The sequence below is a fragment of the Malania oleifera genome, chromosome 2, assembly GCF_029873635.1.
Source record: "Malania oleifera isolate guangnan ecotype guangnan chromosome 2, ASM2987363v1, whole genome shotgun sequence".
Classification (NCBI taxonomy): Eukaryota; Viridiplantae; Streptophyta; class Magnoliopsida; order Santalales; family Ximeniaceae; genus Malania; species Malania oleifera.
In genome coordinates, this window is record NC_080418.1 from 96,290,941 (window position 1) to 96,313,508 (window position 22,568).

General features: G+C 37.9%; 1 protein-coding gene across 1 annotated transcript; it reads left to right on the forward strand.

Moving 5' to 3' along the window:
• Nucleotides 1-2,064: 2,064 nt before the first annotated feature.
• On the forward strand, nt 2,065-22,367 carry LOC131148822 (flowering time control protein FPA). Its single transcript, XM_058098752.1, has 4 exons — nt 2,065-2,383; nt 2,743-3,054; nt 18,862-20,132; nt 20,675-22,367. Exons 1-4 carry the CDS (start codon nt 2,381-2,383, stop codon nt 22,017-22,019), a joined length of 2,931 nt encoding a protein of 976 aa, XP_057954735.1. The 5' UTR covers nt 2,065-2,380; the 3' UTR covers nt 22,020-22,367.
• Nucleotides 22,368-22,568: the final 201 nt, after the last annotated feature.

A 22,568-nucleotide genomic window follows, 5' to 3' on the forward strand; every position in this document is an offset into this window, starting at 1 on the left:
GAGAATCCTTTCATCCCTAATAATGTGAACTTTTATACTACACAAATACCCATACTCAAACAAACGCGCGAATGAGATACCATGGGCATCAAATTATCGAGAATCTTGAAAGATGTCACAAGTCAAACACCCCCTAAAAATTATTAATAACATGCTTGTTAAAGCTTATACCCAATAACACGGCTAAATTAACAAAAGAAGACACTTCTTTTCTACACAATTCAATGAGGTTACATTTGATTGACAAGATGTCTATTCCTAGGCATAGAGTGAAATAAGATGAGAATGTAATTTAAGTTGTCAAAAGTTTGTGTTATTCCATCCAACATGGAATAGGCTATGAATAGACATTCTCATAGTGAAATTTAGAAATAGTAATGGATTAATAAAATTTTTGACGGTCATTTTCTTTAGGATTGCAATAAATCTTTAGTCAGCTATCAAGTCATTATATTATGACTATTCTCTTCCTAGGAATTGACATTTTGTGAACTAAATGTAACTAAGTTGGCATGTAAGAAAAAGAGTGATAAAAGAGATAATCCAAAGGCTCATTGGTTTAAGCACTGTTCGACAGATTCACAGCTACAGGAATGAGTATAAAACAAATGAATACCTTTGATGACTGCAATGGAGAAACATAAACATTATGTGTTGCTGATACTTTCTTTGGCGACATATCAGGGAGACTTGGAAATGGAGATATCTTGAGTGATCTAGGACATTGACCTAATTGCCTAGGAAAGAAAAGGACTATAGGCTATTAGCTTGCAGGAAAGACACTTGCAATGACAATCACATAAATAAAAAATGTGAATTATACTCAAATAGAAGTAAAGGGTATACCATCGTTATTACTGTTAGCTTCTGGAACTCGATTAGGTTTTTAAATTGTTCCTGCAGGTCCAAGCTCCACCAGCAGAGGCTTTACAGTAAGAATAAATATTTCATTGTAAAAAGAGATAATATCAACGTGCTCCTGCCCAATTATCTGTTTCCAAACCATTCAAATATTCAATCTTTCATGGAAAACTAAGAGCTTAAGAGATAAAATTAAGAAACCTACCCTACTGCGATTTGCTGATGCTTAATCAACAAACACACTACGAAAAACCTGTGGTTTACAGTGTGGTTGCTTCCTATAATTGTAAATGATTTCTCTGAAGGTCAGGTTCATTTGAGATATCTACCACCAATAACATAAACATAATAAATATAAAATAGATAATTGAACAGAAGCATACAAGCTGTCACATGTTGCAAACTGCAAACCTTAGCGACTCTATAGAAACAATAGAGGATGATCTGGTCAATATGGCGGTTAAAGAAGAGAGAAGTTTGCTGACTAAGGATTTGTTAAGCAAGACAGTAGACATTCTCCCTTATCTGTTAAGACAGTTGAATGGACAAAACTGTTAGATTCTATTTGCATATAAGATTTTGTGGAAGGGAAGGAAGCCAGAAGAAATAAAAAAAGATAACAAATTAGAATTATTAAGATTTTTAGTTAACAATTTCAATAATAATTATTTTTAATTAATATTTGAATATTTTCTACTCAATAAAATAATATAAGATTTCCCTATTTAATTAAATATAATCTTGCTATTAGTATATATTTATAATGTATGACTATTATATTATTTTATGATAAAAATAATACTTTTATTAAATTACAAAATATAATTTATTCTATTTGAAAATTTAAATTAATAAATGATTCTTCCCTCCAATAATTTAATTAATCATTATTATAAAATAAAAAAGGAGAACACAAAAATTAAGATAAACATAGGCAAATCTCGTTACACAAAGTAGCGAGATTTAAATGATAATCCAATTTGATCTAGACGCGTGTCAAAACAAATCTCCCTAAACCAAGTAGAAAGATTTACCTATGTTTATTTTGAGCGTGACACGTGGCAAATCTCGTTAGATATTTATTTAAATCTCGCTAAACGAAATAACGAGATTACATTAGAGTCGTTCCGAAAATTATTTACCCAACAAAGATATTATTTAATATATATTTTTTAAAAAAAAGACAAACTTGGAAAAAATCTCGTTCCAATCTGGTCATAAAATTTCCTAGTGTTCCGAGGCGTAGCATCCATTTTACTCGAGTGAAAAGGCCAAACCAAACCCTAGTTTGATATCGGGAGTAGCGGCCGACCCCGCCGGTTTCCGCTCTCGGCACCTTTGCTCAAAGCTTTCACCCCCAGTGCAAGATACAAGGCTCGGGACTCTCTAATCCTTGTTGGGATTTCCTACTTTTGCGCTGTTGCTCCCCTGCTAACCGCGGGAGTGTTTCTCAATTCACTTTCCGTTTCCGAGTTCTGAACTCGTCGGTCTCTGCGAATTCCAGGCGGCTGAGAAGAAGATGGTTAGTCATTCGTTGTCTCAAGTTGAATGATTTGCAGTTTACTCTTTTAGCCAGTAGTTCGTCCCTTGCACTTCGCAGGATAAAACTTGTGTTGGGTTCTTACGTTTTGCCCTCTGGGGTTTATGTTGGAGATCATCACTACTTCAATGCAATGGTCGGACTTCGTTTTTTTTTCATTTTTCTGGTTTGGGGAGAGCTTTAGTTTTGTGTTTGAGTTGATTGGCTTTGCTCATCAATTAATCAGATTAGAATTTGCTTCACCCTTTTTTATAACTTTTATGGGAGTGTGAAATATTCTTCCTTTTTTCCATTTTCTGGACTTGCTGTAACTTGGTATATGGGGTTTTGGTTGCCATCAGACGAGCAGAGGAGGAAGGGACAGATTTCGAAGGGACTACCCGCCGAGATCTGAAGAGAAGAGCCAGTCTGGGCGCAGCAGTGCGCCCCCATCCAGACACCTCTGGGTTGGGAATCTCTCCCACAGCATGACTGAGAGTATGTTGGCTGACCACTTTTCACGCTTTGGAGAGCTTGTGAGTGTTGCTTTTCAACCTGGTCGTAGCTATGCTTTCATTAATTTCAAAAGGGAAGAAGAAGCCATTGATGCCATGAGAGGACTTCAAGGTTTTCCTGTTGCTGGCATGCCTCTTAAAATTGAGTTCGCAAAGGCGGTTAGTTTTGTTGATCTTTGTGCTGTTTCCATAGGTGCTCTCTTGGCTTCTTTTCTTGTACATTGTATTTCTCCATCAGTTATATGAAGGCTGCAGCCACTTATACAGTTATTCTAGCAACCATGGAGCCAAAGCAATTGGATTGGGAACATAACTATCTCCAGCTGATTTACTTGTCTTATTGCTAAATATAATTATGGTACTACCTGGGTTCCACATTAAACAAACAATCAAACAAGCGAAAAATAACCAAGTTCTGCAGCTTCAAGTTGACCATACAGATACAGGGCAAAAAAGGAAAATTGTCATGTTTTGCCCTTTCAAATTCATGAGCTGATTAATTGCATGAATTTTGGATACTTTTTCTTAATAGGCTTCAATTGGTTTCTTTAACCGACTTATAGACGAGCATGCAATCTACTTGCCTTTGCCCCTGCTTCTAAAGTGCTCTTGTCTGATGATTTTTCTGGCTTTGATCCTCAAAGTTGACCTGTCATAAACATGTAGAGTGGTACATGTGGTCTTGTTGAAAAAGTAGCAGGAGCAGAACAAGCAAAACAAAAACAAACGAATAGATAAGTTAAGCTCCATGGCTTGAAATTTAAAATGCAACTGTACAGCATGGGGAATGATGTTTACATAACACCGAAATATTGTCAAAATTGGTGTGGCAATATTGACAACCGTGTATGATATGGAAGTATGGATTCTTCACTGCAATAATAATCCAGTACGAAGAGAGCAACTCCTGAACTGTGCACTGTCAAGGAACTGCATTTCAACAAGAAATGATGTGATATTATTGATTATGGATGCTGATATGGAAGTCTAAAAGCTAGGTTCTTCACTACAATAGTAGTACAAATCAACATCAAAATAAAATTACTGCTAATCTTCAGCAAGTCCTAATATGTATGTACTCTGCGAATGAACGGCATTTCAAGAAATATGCACTCTTCTGTAGTCTTTGGAGATTTTGGTAGAACACAAATTATTAATGGATTATGCACATTTGCAAAATATAGCCTGCACATGGCTATGAACGTTGACAACTCACGGCTGCTTCCATGTCTTTTGATGAAGAGTTTGGAGAAGATTTAAATATCATTGCTTTATGGTCCTAACAAATGTGGCCTTTTTACCAGTTAGTTCACAAAATCTTAAATTGGATGAAATGAATAGTTGCTTTATTTGTCAAATGGTAATATTGTATATAAGCAAGGATTTTATTTCTATGAGTGCTGCCTTTGTATACATGTTTGCTTGGATAGTTTGGGATCTTGGAATTATTCATGTGATTAAGGCAACTGGATTATTACTTTTACCCAGGGTCCATTCGACATTTTTAGATTTATGGACATGACTTGACTTGTGATTCTCATTCAAAGGATACTTCATGTCAAACTTTCGCATGATGATAGAACCATAAAATTTGTAAGAAAATTTGGAGGTGCCTTATCTCACCAATAACAATCAATCCTCAGAAAATTAATGGATGTCTTTTTCCACCAATAACATTCAGAGCATAATTCATGTTGAATTTGAACAGAAATCAAAAAGAATTCTGTGCTAAGAAATTAAGAGATGCTTTTTGCCAGCAATTGCAAACATTTCTTATCTCTCTCTCCTCTTCCCCCCTCAAATTGTGCTGGTGAGCTTTGTCCACTGCTTAATCTTGACCCTTTTTTTTTCATATTATAATTAGAAATGTATTATTTGTTTAAGGATTCCTCTTGAAATGACAACAATAACATTTATAAGTTGTAACTGTAAATTAAGGAGAGCATAGCATGAACAATTAACAAGAATGATATCCCTTGAATTTATTTTTTGAAGAAGGTATGAACAGTTGAGAGTATATCTTTTGAGATAGAAGAAAACTAAGAAAAGCTTAAGAGAATGAGGATAATATATACAAATTGAATAACTAAGACTCTTTGTAAATGGGGCAAGAGGTTCTCAGAATAATTTTCAGAGAATGAAACCATCCCTCTTGGCTAATTTTCTGGAGTTGAGTGAAAAGCAGTCGTCATTCTAGAAGAACAGTCAGTGAAATCACTAAAATTATGCGAATTTCCTTGTGAGTTTACTCTGCAAGCTCTCAGCTAATTACATAAGCATTCATTACCATGAGAATGCTTGCCACAAATGCATTACCCAAGACCCCTGTGAAATGGTAGAGGCATGGTGAAAGGTGAAGAATTTACCTCCCAAAAGGCCTGCCAATGGTCAAGTTCTCAACTCAGCAGCTGTTTCATTCATTTCCTATCTAGATAGTTTGTACTTTGTACAGCAGCCAATAAAGCATTATCCCATAACATCCTCTCAATAGGCCCTTCAAAAGATTTCAGAGTAGCATGCAAGAGAAAGAAATTCACCAGGGGCTGCTGCACTTCTCCCTTGAGCATTATGGCAACGAAAAACTTGATGCATTTTCCAGGACATATTTTGAATCTTAAGATCTTAAGATTGCATATTAAGAAGCACAGCATTCTTTTCAGTTTGTTTTATCTTATTCAGATTTGTGCAGCCATCAGGGTCAGTCTATTTCAGGGTTGACTTTACTCGTCATTTAAAAATAATTGACTTGAGTTTCATGAGAGAGAAGCTAATACTGGTTATTGATTTATGTTTGTGCATTCTATGTTTCAATCATGAACAGATCCAGCTTATTTTCTGGCTAGTTGATGGTTCTCTGTTTTTAGGCATCCTTTACATTTCCTTACCTTTTTTTTTTTTTTTATAATTATATTATTATTAACAGATGTAAACATGAAGCAGTAAATGTGATGCAAGGTCAGATTTATCATAAATGAACACCAAATAGAGGTGCCTAGGTTGATTTTTTTGGCAATTATTTTATTGAAGTCATAAAATTGAATGGGATGCAATTCTTGCTATTGAGCATCCTCTGAAAGTTAATTTGCATATGCCTTCACAAGGTATAAGGAAATGTTAATGTCAAAAGCACAAATAAATAACTGAAGCAGGTTAGTGCATATCTGCATGGAATCTTGAAGGTCTAAATACTCTAGTTAAACACCCCAGATGAGAAAAAGAAACCATTTGGGAGAAAATTTTGTAATGATAAATTACAATTGGCTTCACAATTTTTTATTCATCAGAAAATGCAAGAAGAATTCCGCCACTCAAGCTTTTGTAGTATTCATATGCTTGGAGATCTGCAGAAATTTGATTGATAACTTCTAATTACACAATTTTGGATATAAGTTGTAGAAATATATTTCCAAGTGTTTAGTATCACTCATAGTTGACTGATATAGAGATATTGTTGTGTTTAGACGACAACTTTTAATAATTAGGAATAATATTCAGGATTTACGATGTAAAAATTTTGAGCCCATGTTTACTAAAGTTCATGGAGCAAAAATTTATTGGCTGCATCACTTTTTGGTGTTCTAACTCATGCTCTATATGAACTCCTTGATTGGCTAAATAGCTATTAAAGCATCTCGACTATGGCACTGTAAAAATTATTTCAATGATTTGTCATTTTATAGACACTCAATTGAAGAAATGAGGTTGAAAATCAGCATATAATATTGGTTGTGGCTTTTGGGTTGCTGTTTATTGGTCAAGTTTGTTTGTTGTGTCCCTCATGGTGGGAGTAACGACAACCACTTCTTTTCCATTTTGTAAGGTTTGAAAATGTTGTAAAATTTAAATTTACAGAAAGCAAGGATGTAAAGCATGATTTAGCCATTTTTTTTCCTTGGTGGGAAATGTGGAAGGGGCGGTGGAAACTGCAAAGCTTCGTTTGCCAAATGTGAATTGGCTTGTTTGTGGAAAATACAGTAACTACCTTGAAGTTTGATGATGCGGTGTAAAATAAATTTTGGCTTAACCAAACATAACTTCACCCATCTTTCAGGGTTATGCAACATTGTGAATGCCTGGTGAAGTTCTTAGTTAATAAGTCAGTAATTATTGGGATCCAGATTAAATGATAGCTTGTTTTAAATAATGTTCACAAACTAGGTGATTGGATATGATACAAGATGGAGAATTTGTATCAGATGAGTGAATGTGTGGTATGCAAATTATGCGAAGTCTTGCCTGCCACATTTAACTGGTTATATTTTAAAAAAAATCTGCTGATCAATAATTGCCAAATAGTGTCTGATCATCAAATTGCAAATGCAATGTTGAGCTTTGATGTTTCTATTCAGGTAAGGCTTCAATTTGTCATCAGTGAGAGGTATTCCATCTGCAGTGTAGTTGATGGTTTGGTGGTTTACAATTTGTTATGGGGCCATGTATTGTAACCTTTTTGTTTCTGTTTTTGTTTTTGTTTTTGATTTTATGATCCAGCACTCTCAACTTGAGTCTAATTTCTTTGCTGTGAACTAGTAAAGATTTGCATGATAAAGAGTTAGCAAATCTTATTTCCAAGTGGTGCTTAAAAGCTAGGTGTTCAATGCAAACATTTTAACTTATTACCCAAACCCTTATGGATTCACCAATTTAGCGATGCCTTTGTCTTTTAGCATTTTGGCTTTTTTTTCCCCCTAAATATAAATGAATTGTTAGATTAGACTTCCTTTTGGTTTCTGATCACCATCATAACTTGCTGCTTTGATTTTTCTGGCTTCTGCAGGCTTGTAAATTTATTGCATCTACTATTTAATAGACAAATAATTACGTGGGGAAAAAAAAAATTATCTTGTTTGTGAAAAATGTTTAGAAGCTAGGTAATAAGGTCCCTTGCACTTCTCAAGTTGCTGCAAAGGCATATTTCATAGATTGTTGAGTCCTAAATTTGGATTCTTTAGTGGGGAGATTGGCAATGTAAGGAAACACTCAATGAAGTTTATCGATACACAGGAAATATATGTCTTGGATGATGATATCAAACTCAAAAGAATTTTCCAAATTATTGATGGGGGAGTACACTTTGTACATCAATCTCAAGCCCCAGTTGCTGGAATCTTGGGGCAGATGTGTTGACTCTGAAATTTTTCTCAAAGCAAAAAAACTTGACTTTGGTGGATCTAGCAAGGAACACCAAGAGTCCAAATAAAACCTTATAAAAGACTGCAGCTTGGATTGCCAGAATTTTTTTTGATGAAAAAGAGTTGGTGCAGGTTTATATTCAACAGCTGCTTATTGAGCATACTTGAAATCTCCCTTCGGACTCTTTTCCCATGCTTAGTGAAAGGAGAATCAGTTACTCAATCTTAGATGGTAAGGAGGGAAGCTGGTTGTATTACTTCATATCATGGAGGGGCAACCAAGAGGTTTTTGAGCCTAAAAATGAAGAGTGGGACTCTCCTCCACCATTTTCATACCTGATGAAGATGTCCTTATCCTTCTTGATGAATGGGTAAAGGCTGAAGCACATGTTTGCCAAATGGGTGGCAAGCGAGTTAAATTATGAAGATTATTAGCTGGAATGTAAGAGGTTTAGGGGGAGATAGGAAAAGGAGTCTTATAAAGGAAGCATTGTTTAAGCACTCCCTTGGACATTGTGTTGATTTAGGAAACTAAACTGGAGATGATTGATCAAGGGATCATTAGAAGTTTTTGGGGTGGTCGTTGTAGGGAGTAGGACTTCTTACCATCTTGTGGTGCTTCAGAGGTTGTTCTTATCATGTGGGACTTCTATTTATAAAGTGGGTAGTTTAGTGGGTTTCTTTTCCCTCTTAGTTCTCATTGAAGTGAAAAGGAGGGTTTAGTGGTTGGTTTCCTCAGTGTATGGTCCATCTATGCGTACTTTAAGGAGTGTGTTTTGGGTTAGCTTTATTTTGTTTTTTTTGGGTTTTGTTCCCCTAGGTGGGTGGTATGTGGGGATTTTAACGTGGTGAGATTTTTTGGAAGGGACCGCCGGGGGGGGGGGGGGGTCGGGAGTTGGTGCTAGTATGTAACATTTTGACATGTTGATCAGGGAGTGTGGTCTTAGAGATTTGCCTTTGAGCAATGCTACCTAGAGCTGGTCTGTTGGGAGGAGCGGGGCTAGGGTTGTGGCTAGTAGATTAGATGGGTTCTTGTTTTGAAGTGACTGGGAGAATGGATTTTCTTATCTCTCCCAAACTATTCCTTCGAGACCTACATTTGATCACTTTCCTGTTCTGCTAGAATCTAACAGGGTAGGTCCCACTCGTTTTAGGTTTGAGAATGTGTGGTTGGATTATGCTTTGTTTAAGCCATTAGTGAGAAGCGCTTGGGGAGAGGGTATAGGGAGGGTTTGGGAAGGTTTTAGGTTTATGAGGAAGTTGAAACATTTTAAGAAAAAGCTAAAATCATGGAATAAGGAGGTGTTTGGGTGGTGCTAAAAAATTTAGAATCCTAGATGAGTTGGAATCGTTGGATAAAAAGGAAGAGGAGACAAATCTCTCAGAGAATGAGAAGGCTAGAAGGTATCTTTAAAGAATGAGCTGGAAGAGGTGATTTTTAAGTAGAAAAAACTAAATTCAAATGGGTCAAGGAAGGTGATTTTAATATTTTTTTTCTTCCATAGGCTCTGCTAATGGCAAGATGAAGAAAAATTTGATTAGAGAGCTGGAGGTTGGGGGAGGGACAATTATTAATGATCCTAATCGGCTTGCTTCTGAGATCTCTAATTTCTTTGAAAGTCTATATCCTGAGGAGGCTTGGAGATCGATGTTTGAGGGGCAAGAGTGGAATCCTATTTCTAGAGATCAAATGCTTTGGTTAGAGAGACAAGTTGAGGAGGAGGTTAGGGGGTTAATTTTTGGGATGGACAGGGATAAGGCTGCGGGATTCGGGTGATTTTAATTTGGCTTTCTTTCAGGACTGCTGCGATATTATTTAGGATGAAAAGTTTTTGCTGAATTTTATGGAAATGGGAGGCTGAGTAGGAGCACTAATTTTATTTTATTACCCTCTTGCCTAAGAAATCTAGATCCATTCAGGTAGAGGACTTCAGACCTATTAGTCTAGTCTCTAGTGCTTATAAGTTCATCACAAAAGTTCTAGCTAATAGGTTGAGTGCAGTGTTGGATAAGACTATTTCTACAACTCAGAGTGCCTTTGTTGGGGGGGGGGGGGGGGAGAGAGACAAATTGTGGATGCTATTTTTGTGGCTAATGAGGTAGTAGAGGATATATGTAGGAGGAAGAAAAGGGGTTTTATTTTAAATTGAATTTTGAGAAGGCCTCTGATAGAATTAGTTGGAGTTTTCTGGATAAATTTTTTATGAGAAAGGGTTTTGGTGACCGTTGGCTCAGGTGGATGTTGGGGGTGGGGTTGTTTTTCTGATGTGTGGTTCTTGGTAGTAGTAAATGGGGAACCTAGTCCTGGTTCAGGGCTTTGAGAAACATTAGACAAGGGGATCCTCTTTTCCCTTTTTTATTTGTCTTAGTAGCCTATGTGGTGTTGAGTTAAATAGTTGATAGGGTTGTGGATAGGGGGATATGATGAGAGGGTTGGAAGTGGGAAGAGAGGGAGTTGTGGTCTCTCATCATCAGTTTGCAAGTGATACCATTTTCTTTTTAGAAGATCACAACTCTTTTTAGTTGTATTCTGAGTTTCCTCAAAGTTCGTAGGAGAATTTCAGAGCGTAAAATAAATATAGGAAAAAGCTGATTAGCGAATATTGATGTGCCTGTTGATCAAGTTAGGGAGGGAACTTTTGTTGTGGGGTGTGGTATAATAGAGTGGCCTTTGACTTATCTAGGTGCCCCGTTTGGGGCCAATCCTAGATGTGCCGATTTTTGGAATTTGGTAGTGGAGAGAGTTGCCAAGGGGCTTGAGGGTTTGGAAGATATAGGTGTACAAAATTTGCCGAAAACCGAAAATTGGTCCGAAATCAAACCAGTTGACAATTTGGTTCGGTGTCTTGGTTTCGGTTTTGGCTTTTATAAAAACTGACTTTCGGTTTTGGTTTTGGTTTTATAAGAGAGCTGAACCAAAGAAAAATTGAAAAATTGAGCAATATAAAAATAATTTTAATAATATATATTTATAATTCAAAAATAATTGTATATTTATGATTTGATAGTTTTTCTTAAGAATAAAATAAACCTTCAGCTGTATTTATAGAGAAGCAGAGGCACCCCCCAAGTTTATTACTTTTGATGTGCACAAGTGACTGAAGTGTGAGAGCATTGAGAGAGGAGTGAAGAGTTGGCGCTACGTGTTGGGAACCGTTGCCCAAATCTGCCTGGAGGAAGAAGGGAAGACCCTTCCCCCTCCTATAAAAATGCATTTCACATGGGCTTGGAAGTACCAAAGTACTCATTCCTTATGTTCAAATGTAGTGGGCCAAGCTTGTCTATTTAATGTATGAGCTGGGCCAATCTATCAAAGCCCATTTCTCTTGGGTTTTTAAATATAAATCTTTGAAGACCAGGCTTATCTATTTATTTGCTGGGCTATGGCAGTCAAAGCCCATTTCCTTTGGGCATAAAACATTTTATTTTTGGCCTTCTATTTGGCCCACTTTCAATTGGGCCAATTAAAGCTTAAAATTTTGTATTAATAATTGAGTAAAACTAATCTGAACCGAAATAATCGGTCTACAGTATAATTAAACCGTCTGTGTGCGGTTTGGTTTCAGTTTGAATAATTTAAAACTGATTAGTTTGGTTCAGTTATCAGTTTTGCCCAAAACTTTGGAAGGGGGGCTCTTCTTTTTCCTTTGGGCTCCCATCCAAGCTCACTATCTAGTATCCTGTTATATTTTTTTTTCTTGTTTTTAGAATGCTAGTCGGGATTGATAAGAAGATTGAGAAAATCATGAGGATTCTTGTGGTCTGAGGTTGGGGGTTTTAGGGATCATTTAGTAAGATGGGATGGGGTTTGTAGGTCTAAATTGAAGGGAAGTCTGAGTCTTGGAAATTTGATGTCTAAAAATATTGCCCTTTTAAATGAGTGGTTGTGGCATTTTCCCTTAGAAGACCACTCCCTTTGGCATAGTGTGATTAGAAGCAAGTATGGGATGTCTGAGAATGGGTGGGGTACCAACGGTAGTTTGAGTTGTTCATCAGAGAGCCCTTGGATATCTATTTCTCAAATTTGTCCCTTGATTACGCCTCAAATTAAATTTGTGGTTGGGATGGGTTCTCAGATTCGATTTCGGAAAGATCTCTAGAGAATTGTTGGAACTTTCATCCTTGGTATCGTTATTGAACAACTGTCATCTTACTTTAGCCAGGGGTACCTGGTCTTGGGCTTTGGATCATTCAGGGGGGATATTCTTGTAAATCCATTTTTTGAGTTTTTGACCACTTCTTGTTTTTCCCTGTGTCTATTTGGAAGGCAAAAGCTCACTCAAAAATTAAGGCTTTCATATGGCTGATTGTGCTTAATAAAATCAACACTAATAACCTGTTGCAAGTCGAGACCTTTGAAGGTCTTATCTCCAGTTGTATGCCTGTCATGCTAAGTGAATTCTGAAACGGCACGTCATTTATTTTTTCTTTTACACTGTGACTGTGCTTGGAGAGTTTGGAATAATTTATTTGGTGTGATGGGAGAAGCTTGGGTCTGTCCAGCGTCGGTGGAGGAATTGTTGTCTATTTCTTTTGAGGGGTTTGGTTAAGGAAGGAGAGTATGACACTATGGAAATGTGGTATTTTTGCAGTGTTGTGGAGATTATGGTTGGAGCATAATGCATGTATTTTTTCAGGGAAAAAATTGAATTAGCATGAGGTTTGGGAGAAGATTTATTACCTGGCTTCTTTCTGGTGTGTTGGGTTCAGTTGCTTTAAGGGAATTAGTTTTTGGGATACTCAGTGAGATTGGAGGAATATTCTGTTCTGAATTTTGTGTTTTCCCCAGTTTTGTTTTATTAGTTTGTTTTTCTGAATTTTTTCCCCAGAATTTTGGCGGGAGAAGTCTTTTTCTCCTTTTTGTAAATTCTCCTTTTATCAATGGAATCTCTTTGTTATAAAAAGAAAATCATTCAATGAGGAACAAGCTGATCCTAAGTATGCCCACTTCCATAGGAGTGTTGGTGATGCAGTACTGCTGCTGCTGTGAAAGCATAGTTAATATTGTTAGTATTTACTAATTTCTGTTATCTAGAGGTTTTTATGGTCCAATCATGTGTCTCTTATTTTAAATCCAAGTGTAATATTTACAAAGTTCAGTTATGAGTCTAATTCCAAAGTTATTTATGTGGTCTTTCAGTTATGAGAAGACAATCCAGCTCTAGCGAGACAATAGTTTTCCTAGCGCACTTGATGCCCAAAGTTGTCACATACTTGCCTTTATGTTAGCTTAGATAATGAAGAGAGGTACGCAATTTTCCCTTATATTGGGCCATGTTTGAGAGAAAATCAGCAAGGTAAATCGCAGTTGGGTCAATCAGAAGGGCAGGCCCAAATGCTTAGTCAGGTTTCTAGTCGAAAAGAAGGTCTTCTCATGAAAACTTGTGTGGCTGCTGGAAGTAATCTTTCCTCAGAACAGAAGGAAGACGTGTGTGGTTTAGCGCTTATATCATCTTCTAACAAGACCTATGATGGTCAAGAGGAGAGAAGCAGTTGCTCTGAAAACAAAAAAGAAAAGGAGGCGGAATCAGATAGGTGTCCTGCTAATAAGCCTACTAATTTTCTAGAGTGGTGCATCTCCTATTCTAGAGAAGAATGATAGTAGGCAGGGTTCCAGGATTGACCTTGAGGGATCTTCTTTGAAGAATTTTGATTCTTTCGGAGTTGAAAATCAAGATTTATTGTTGGTTCAGAAATTCAGATCATAAGGGAGTCAATTCGGAAAATCTGAGGAGTCAAAAGGTTTACACTTGCCGCAAGGAAGTGCAGTTGGGTTTTGAAAGGAGGAAGTATTTTAAAGATAATTGGGATTTATCTGACGGCAGAACAAAAAAAAGTTCTTGAGAGAGATTCTAAAGATGTTTTAAAATGCATGAGAACCTTGTTTGCATCAGAGTCCTAGTGTGTTAGGCAAAGCCATGTGTGCACAAGAGACCAACCTGCTAGGCTCCCTCGCTTGATCGGGAGCTTTGGTTTTGATGGAGTCTCCACATACTCTGGGGAACCCCTCATGTATTACAAAGATTATGCAGGTTGGGGAGCCCTCACATGCATATGAGCTGCTCATGTGTTGAGGAACCTTGTGTTAGGAGCCTCTTACATGCTAAATAGCTTCTCTGAATTAAGGAGCACTCTGCTCCTTAACACCACCCCTCCAATCCACCCACACACACACAATCCTCCAGTCCTTGTGCATTGGGAGATAATTGTGTGAAGGGGATCCCCTCAGGATATGGAGCCTTTGCACAATAGAAAGCCTTAATATGCAGGAAAACCCTGCCTTAGTGAGACACACGTGTTGGAACCCTTGTGCAAAGGGAGCCTAGCCCTTTGTGTGTGCATGAAAGACCTTGAGCTAGGCAAACCCCATACAAGGGTGACAAGGGACACCCATAGTCCCTTAAACTAGGGCACTTGTGCTGGAGAGGCTGCAGTTGGGGTCAACATGCACAATCAACAATCGTTGTTTTTCTTAAAAAAATATATTTATTTTGTTTTTTCTTTAAAAACTATAACAATTCCACAATCACCATGCAATCAATAGTTGATAGGAGTTCAATCTATGCACAATTTTTCATGCCTTTATCATTATTTGGTATCATCAATGTTCACTTGCCTTTTTCAGCTCATATTAATCTTATTATTGATACTATTTAACAACTTCATTGTAAGTTACTTTTTACAATCACAGCCTCACAGGCATTCCCAACTTAATTTTTTCTTAGTAGCTTGCTCAATTTAATTTTTCTTTTTTGAATGGAAAAAGAAGAACTATCATTAAAGAAGAAAGAATGTACATAAATAAAGGAGCATAAGAAACCCTCTCTAGTAAAACAAAAATAAAAAAATAGAAGAAATACTATCAAAATAACACAGCCTTCAAAGACTCATTTGCAAAAACCCAAGCAAAGATGAATCTTTTTTGCCATAAAGATACAAGCATTCCTCTCCAACCAAACACCCCACAAAACAGAAATCTCACACTTCCACAACCCCAAACCATCTCTACTCTTATCAAGTCCCCTCCATAGCCGACAAATTCTCCACCACATGAGGAAACACCAACTCTCCCGAAATGTAACCAAAAGGCTTATTCCAACCCCCAAAGAAAAAGTTCAGTGCAAAAAAGAGTCGAGAAACTTATTTGAACAATCAAAACAGAGAGAGAACACATTTGGAGATAAAGCCTTGCAAAGCACCCTACTCTGCAACAATTGTTGGTATTAGATCTATTAAGAACAACCAACAAAATAAAGCTTTAATATTTGAGGAAACTTTGGTGCTTCGAAGACAACCATGAAGCTCAAGCAACACATTCATCTAAATCAAATGATTGAGAAAAGACTTACATGTACACTCACCTGTAGAATGAATAGACCACAACTAGGTATCCTTTCTATTAGAAGGAAAGAAACCCTTTAGAAAGCCCAACAAGGCTGAGAGTTCATCCATCTCCTCATCATTAAGAGACCTACAAAAATGGAAATCCCATGAGAAGTTTACCAATTAATGATCAAGAAAGAGGAGATAACCCCATTGTGCAACAGCAATATGTGATAGAGACGAGGAAAAGAAATGAACGGAGCAGAATCACCGGCCCTTATTATGTTCTTAGAAAATCGAATATGAGGCCTGTTACCAAGAGAAAATTTAAAGACGGGATAAAAAAGAGTAAAGTTGTGAAATACATCTCCAAGGATTCTCAAATGAGCACATTATCCCCATATTGCATCCCACCCATTACTGTGCAAGCTAAATCTGCTTTTAGTAAAATAATGCCAAAGGGAATTTTCCTCTAAAGGAAACCACCATAATCATTTACATGAAAGCGTGCTTGTTTAAGCACCAAATGAATAAGAACCAAACCCTTTTCTTCCTTAGACCTACGCACAATCTTCCAACTAACCAAATTATCCTTCTGCTCCCCAACCCTAGAGTAAACAATCCTCCTACCAACAACACCAAGGACTCTTAAAAAATGGACAAAAAATAAAGAGGGATGCTAGAGATATGCCTAAACGAGTGTAATTTGACCTCCTAGAGAAAAAAAAGCCCCTTTCCACCCATCAAGCCACTTTGACACCTTCTCTGCCATAGGAGCCCAAAACCAACAAACCTAGGATTATCTCCCAAAGGAACTCCTAAATAAGTCAAAGGCCACTGTAAAATGCCACAACCCAAAGATTTAGAATTAGTCAAGTCAATACCAGCTTCCCGCTCTTCGTCAAAGTTATTTTCAAGCATGAAACTTTCTTAAAAAATTGTAGGATAGTTTGCACATCTGAAAAAGATTCCTTGTGATCATCTTAGAAAAGAATTGTGTCATCGGCAAACTCCAGATGGGACACCACTATCTCATTCCCCACTCCTTACCCTCTCACAGAACCTCTCTGGTTCTCTCCACTGCTCATATCATGTTGCTCAAAATATCAACCATGAAAACAAACAAAAAAGGAGAAAGCAGAATAGTGGATTCCCTTGTTTAACACCCCTCCAAGACTTTAGGCTGACAATTAATAATCACTGAAAAACAAGCATTAGACAAATCTCACGATAATCATATCAAGTAAATTCCAACTAACTTGATTATAAACCTTTTCAAAATCTAGTTTGAGCAGAGTCCTCCCTCTCTATACGCCTAATCACATCCTCCACAACCTCTTTTGCTCTCCAATCACAAAACCCAGCCTATTTGCAAGAACTTTAGGACTTAGGAGTAACCTTATAAACATTAGTAACAAGACTTACAGGCTGAAAATTAGCAATCTTAATCGTCCTACTCTTCTTGGGCACCAAAGTAATGAAAGTAGAGTTGATGCTTTTCCCACGATCCCTTGTAATAAAACTCATTAAAAGTCTTCATTAAATCCTCACTAATCATGTCTCAGCAATCCTGAAAGAAAATCATATTAAAACCATGAGGATCCTGTGCTCAATTTAATTTTGGATAACAAGCATTCTCAATCTAATTATTTATTTAACATAATTCCTTTATATCATATTTGGCATGAGACCTATTTGCTACAAGTGAAAGACTGAGCATGCTTAGATGTTCATGCATTGTTTTAGTGTGCTTTACTTTTAGCACTAAATTACACATGCCTGAGTATGCGCTTTCTTTCTTCTAAACAACTCTGAAGTGCATTCTTTTTCTTGGACATTACTTTCACAGGCCCATCGTTCCAAACTACATTTCATGAACTGGATGTGTGGGAACTCTTTTGGCATTGTCCAAAAGCCTTCCCTAGGGGTCAAATGTAAATGCATATAATTGCCATTTTCCCTAGATTATGCAATTAGCCAACATTAAACCTGCACATGCACAATTACGAACTAATTGTTAACAATTTTATGTTTGCAGCCTTGCAGGAGGTTAGGCCTGCAGTGTGCATCCTTGGAATTAATCATGGAGACATGTGGTAGGGTCTCCTGACCAATCCTGATCTTGGATTTTAAGTCATGGCTTGGTAGGCTTGAATTAGGGATTCTTAAAGGGTGTACCGTCCCCCTTAGCCTTTTACCATGCTACTCAAGTGTTTATGTGTCATTTGTAGCTTGTGTTTCCTATTTTCTTCTCTGACGTTGTATCATCCCAATGGACCATTAACTCTGTTTTTTATTGGTTGATATTTTAGGCATTCTCTCAATGGAGGATGATGATCCACACTTGTTTGCCTCTTGTCAATAAATATTCCCAACCATGCTTCATTGAGGGGTCTTTTGGGACTCAACCGAGCTATCTTTATGTCTCTCTTTCTTGCTCACTCTCTTAGAAATCCCCTGACTTTGGAATACCTTAAGTTCAAGGATTCTCTCCTGTCATTAGAATCCTTTCACTTGCCAACCCACATACTAGAGCTTCTTGGTGATTGCCTGGTTCTCCTCTCTAGAACATCCATTACTTGTGTAGAATTGAAACCACCTCTACAGCATAGAATCAAAAATAAATATGATTCTATTTTTTGAAATGTTTTAATGTCTAACAATAGTTGTTGCATAATTGATTATGTAATTTTAGTAATTCTTTGATAAAAAATTAAATTATATTAATGAAGAAATGAATTAAATAAAAAATGCAAGGATATTTCCTTATTAGGCAATTGATTTTTGAAATTCCCTTGGAACTTGATGCTATGTCATATGGCTGTTGAGAGTAGGCATGACCTTCGTTTCAGTGGGTGAGACGTCAGAGGAGCTATCCACATTACGCCTGCAATCCTTTGGAAGTTCATCTCTTAGATGTTCCATTATTATTATTATTATTATTATTATTATTTTGTTTTTTAACATGCTATGTCATTTTAGCCTATTTATACAGAATGGTAGAGGGGTCTTGAAACTCACTAAACAATAACTCTCACTGAAAATGAGTAGAGATGGATGAATCAATATACAGTAAAATATGGAGCTAATAACATCGGCATTGAGAGTGGTAGTTTAATTGGGGTTTTCATCTTGGAGTTTTGACTTCAGGGTCTTTGACCTCTCCCTCCCCCTCAGTTCTTTAGTTTTTGTATCCTTTAAAAGCTATTATTCATCTTGTTGATTGATGGTGTTATGACCTATGGAGTTTTCTTTATTTTAAGGCATGCCAAATTAGAAAGGTCATCCACTCATAGTTAAGTGATTTATGTTGTTATTTTTTCTCTGTTCCTTGTGCACAAATGAGTAGCTTTTCGTTACTGTGAGATGCTCAAAATTTATTTGTGACTGAAGCTTCGCTACTTCAGAGCATTTTGTATGTGTTTCCTAACTAATGAATCAAAATCATATTTGACCTGCTTAAAAACAATAACTGATTGTCTAAAGACTTGTTGACAAAATTTTGGCACAGGAAAAGTCAACCCCCTTACATGATGAAAATTTTTTGCAACGTCGAGATGTACAGCGATCTGCAGTACGTGGATCTCCACTCTTGCACAGGGACTCCAGGACACATTCCAGTCCTGAACCATTTTTTCCTGACAAGTCCAGGTTCAGTGATAAAAGTTCAGAACCCAGTGAGGTTCTATGGATAGGGTTTCCAGCCTTGTTGAAGGTGGATGAAATGATTTTAAGGAAGGCTTTTTCACCGTTTGGTGAGATTGAGAAGATCACTGTATTTCCAGGTCGTACTTATGCTTTTGTTCAATTCAGGAGCCTAATGGCTGCTTGCAGGGCAAAAGAAACTCTTCAGGGGAAATTATTTGGCAATCCTCGTGTACATATTTGTTTTGCAAAGAGTGAACGTGGCTCATCAAACAGTGTAAGGAACTCTATGAACATCCCTCCATCCCCTCAGCGTTTTAAGGCAAATGGTCACCCAGGATCTTCTGATAACTCTTGGCAGGAGAGAAGCTTTGAGGGTTTCAGTGGAGATCCTGGCCTTGGATCACATTTTTTTTCAAATTTGGAATCTGGAGATCCGGAGCTCTTTACTTTTAGTAGGAAGGGTACTTCATGGACGGGTGGAGACATGACATTTGAACAGAGGAGGTTCCCAGAAGGCGGTTCTGAGTTAGGACTGCCAGAAGATGTTTATGAACATCGCAGTAGTCCTACAGGAGATGGGGGTACTCATTTCCATGATTATTCCTCACAAAAACTTCCTCAAAGACATCCACTGTATGAAGATCCGTGGGATTTGCCAGAAGATGCCTCTCTCTTTCATGGAGTAAAAAAACTAAAGACTGGCTCTTTTCCTCCAGACAAAGAACTACCAGATTATCCTTTTCCTGATTCAGAAAAAGCAAAACATGCTTTCCCAAGAATGTTCTCCGATTTTCCCAGACCTGAGGTCCTTGACAAGAATGTTGAGTCTGGACCTATTGGGTATAAACAGATTCCTGATTACCTGACAAGTTCAACTGGATTTCAAGGGGAAAGGAGCAACCATTGGAAAGCATCTTTGGATAGCTATCAGGCTGGTTCTGTTTCTGGTTCTGGTTCTGGTTCCGGTTCCAGTTCCTTGCCTTCAAGCACAGTTGAGTGGAAACAATTTGCTCCTGAACCACGTCCATCTTCTTTGAATGAGGAGTGGAAATGGGAGGGGACTATAGCGAAGGGAGGAACCCCAGTCTGCCGTGCTCGTTGTTTTCCTGTGGGAAGGGCCCTGGATACCATGTTGTAAGTATCAAACATTCCCCTGTTATTTTGGAGATTGCCATGATATGTTTCAATAATAATTGAATATGTTTGAAATGGCTGATGGTGTTTCGTTTTTACATGTGAGGATTAGTAACCATTCAAGATGTGTTTGGGCATCCCATGGAATTTCTTCTTTTTTTTCCATTGTAGTATTGGTGGATATAAATTTATCCTTTGAATTGGTGTTAATTATGGTCTCAAAGCATGAATGTATGGCTGAGCACGTTTCAGCTGTGTATGATTTTTCATTTCAAAAACTCAGAGACAACTTCAGCTTTTAATATTTTCTGACTTGGGACGAACCCTGCCGAATTCCTCCCAATTCCAACTTAAGCATCTAATTTTCAGTTCAATGCTATTAAATTGCGTTCGTCTTGTCTGCTGTGGGAAGAAATTGAAATGTCTGCTGTTTTGTCTTTCTGACACTATCTTCATAATTCAAAATAGATGGATCTCCCTTCCTTCACCTCATTAATGAACCCAGCATTCAGAATGCACTTTTAACTACTACTATGCTGCAGGCCTGAGTTCTTAGATTGCACTGCAAGGACTGGTCTAGACATGCTTGCAAAACATTACTATCAAGCAGCTGGTGCTTGGGTAGTGTTCTTTGTCCCTGAAAGCGATGCTGATATTGGATTCTACAATGAGTTCATGAATTATATGGAGGAGAAGCAGCGAGCAGCGGTTGCTAAATTGGATGACAAGACCACCTTGTTTCTTGTACCTCCTTCAGATTTCTCAGAGAAGGTACTGAAGGTACCTGGGAAACTAAGCATCTCTGGTGTCATTTTGAGGTTGGAGCATCCCAGTTCCAATTTTGGCTCTCTTCAACACCTGCATGAGAAATCAGATATGAATGCGATGTCTTTTGTTGGGGATACATCATACCCAAAGCCCACATCACCTCCAGGATCCTTTCCTTCATTGGCATCATTTTCAAATTTAGGAAAAGTGGGAGCTAATAACGTATCTTATTCTGGAAGCTTGTCCACATCAGTGCCACCTGCATCATTTTCTGGTTCATCTCATGCCACTGCTGGAAATATATCCAACATATCCAACGCTAGTAATGAGAACAGGCAAGAACACCCTATCCAGCAGCCGAACACCACTTTGGGACCCAACTGGTCTCCCCACCTGCTGCAGAACACAATTTCAGCCACTAGAAATATACCATCGCAAGCACCAATTAATGCTGTTGATATGACTGTTCGGGATTATCGCTCAGTTTTGCCAGCACAAGAAACAAGCTCAGGTCATTATACAACAGCACTTCCAGGTATTCCATTGTCTGAAAGTCTTGAGGAGTCCAAACCACCAACCTCCTTATCTATGCCTATTACAGCCCTGCCTCCAGAACAGCTTGCGAGGTTGGCATCATCACTTCTTGGACAGCAGAGGCAGCTTGGTAGTGGTTCTAATTTACACATTGGTGATGTTAGGCACACAAGCTCATTGAGTCAGTCGGATAAACCATTTACAGCATTGCAAAGATACGTTTTACACAATGACCTACAGTCTTCTCAGCTCTCTACATCTCAGTTTTGTCATACACAACAGCCACAGCAGCTCCAGCCACAGTCACAACCGCAGCCGCAGCCGCAGCAGCAGCCGCAGCAACAGCTACAGCCGCAGCCGCAGCGACAGCCACAGCCACAGCCGCAGCCGCAGCAGAGCTTCAATGTTCCTCCTGTGCCATGCATTGGTCAAATGGAGCCTGGAGCAGCAGGCCAGGGGAATCAGCAGCTGCAAAGTGGTGGTACACAGGAGGAAGTCGAAACAGATCCACAGAAACGGCTGCAAGCAACATTACAGTTGGCGGCTGCTCTTCTTCAGCAAATCCAGCAAGGGAAAGGGACTTGACCACTGCTACATTCTGTTCCCAGGGAGTTTGAGAGAGGGATATGACTTTAGTATGTTGGTTTGCCTTTGGGGAATAATAATGATGTATAGATATGGGTGGATTAAGTGAACATTTTGTACCAGAAGAGGGTAATGGCACATTCTTGTGGGGTTCTTGATTCTGACTGGCTGTTTTTAGCTTTGTTTTGTTTAATTAGTTATAAACTTCCCTTGATCCAGTACGGGGTTATTTGAATAGTTGCTCGCAATTAACATTGGTGGCAACTGGTTGTTCCTGAGGATTTGTCTCTGTTTTGTTGGATACTGATATGGTTAGGCCTTTTTCACTGTCTAGTGATTTTAGATGTTTGGATTTGTTTAGCACTGTGAATTGGTTGAGCTGAATATTCAGAAGGGACCAGTTCTCTCACATGAGCTGTTTTTTAATTGCATTACTGGAAAAAAGATGCTGACAATCCTTGAGATTTGATAAAAAAAAGTAAAAATACAAACTTCTCTTTGAGGTTTGAAAAATTCCAATGATCTTCCCATTGACTAAAAAATACAAAC

Excerpts from the sequence above, each read along its gene's own strand:
- LOC131148822 (XM_058098752.1), top strand. Across the intron at positions 3,055-18,861 it reads AAATTGAGTTCGCAAAGGCG|GAAAAGTCAACCCCCTTACA; the intron begins GTTAGTTTTGTT and ends ATTTTGGCACAG. Across the intron at positions 20,133-20,674 it reads AGGGCCCTGGATACCATGTT|GCCTGAGTTCTTAGATTGCA; the intron begins GTAAGTATCAAA and ends ACTATGCTGCAG.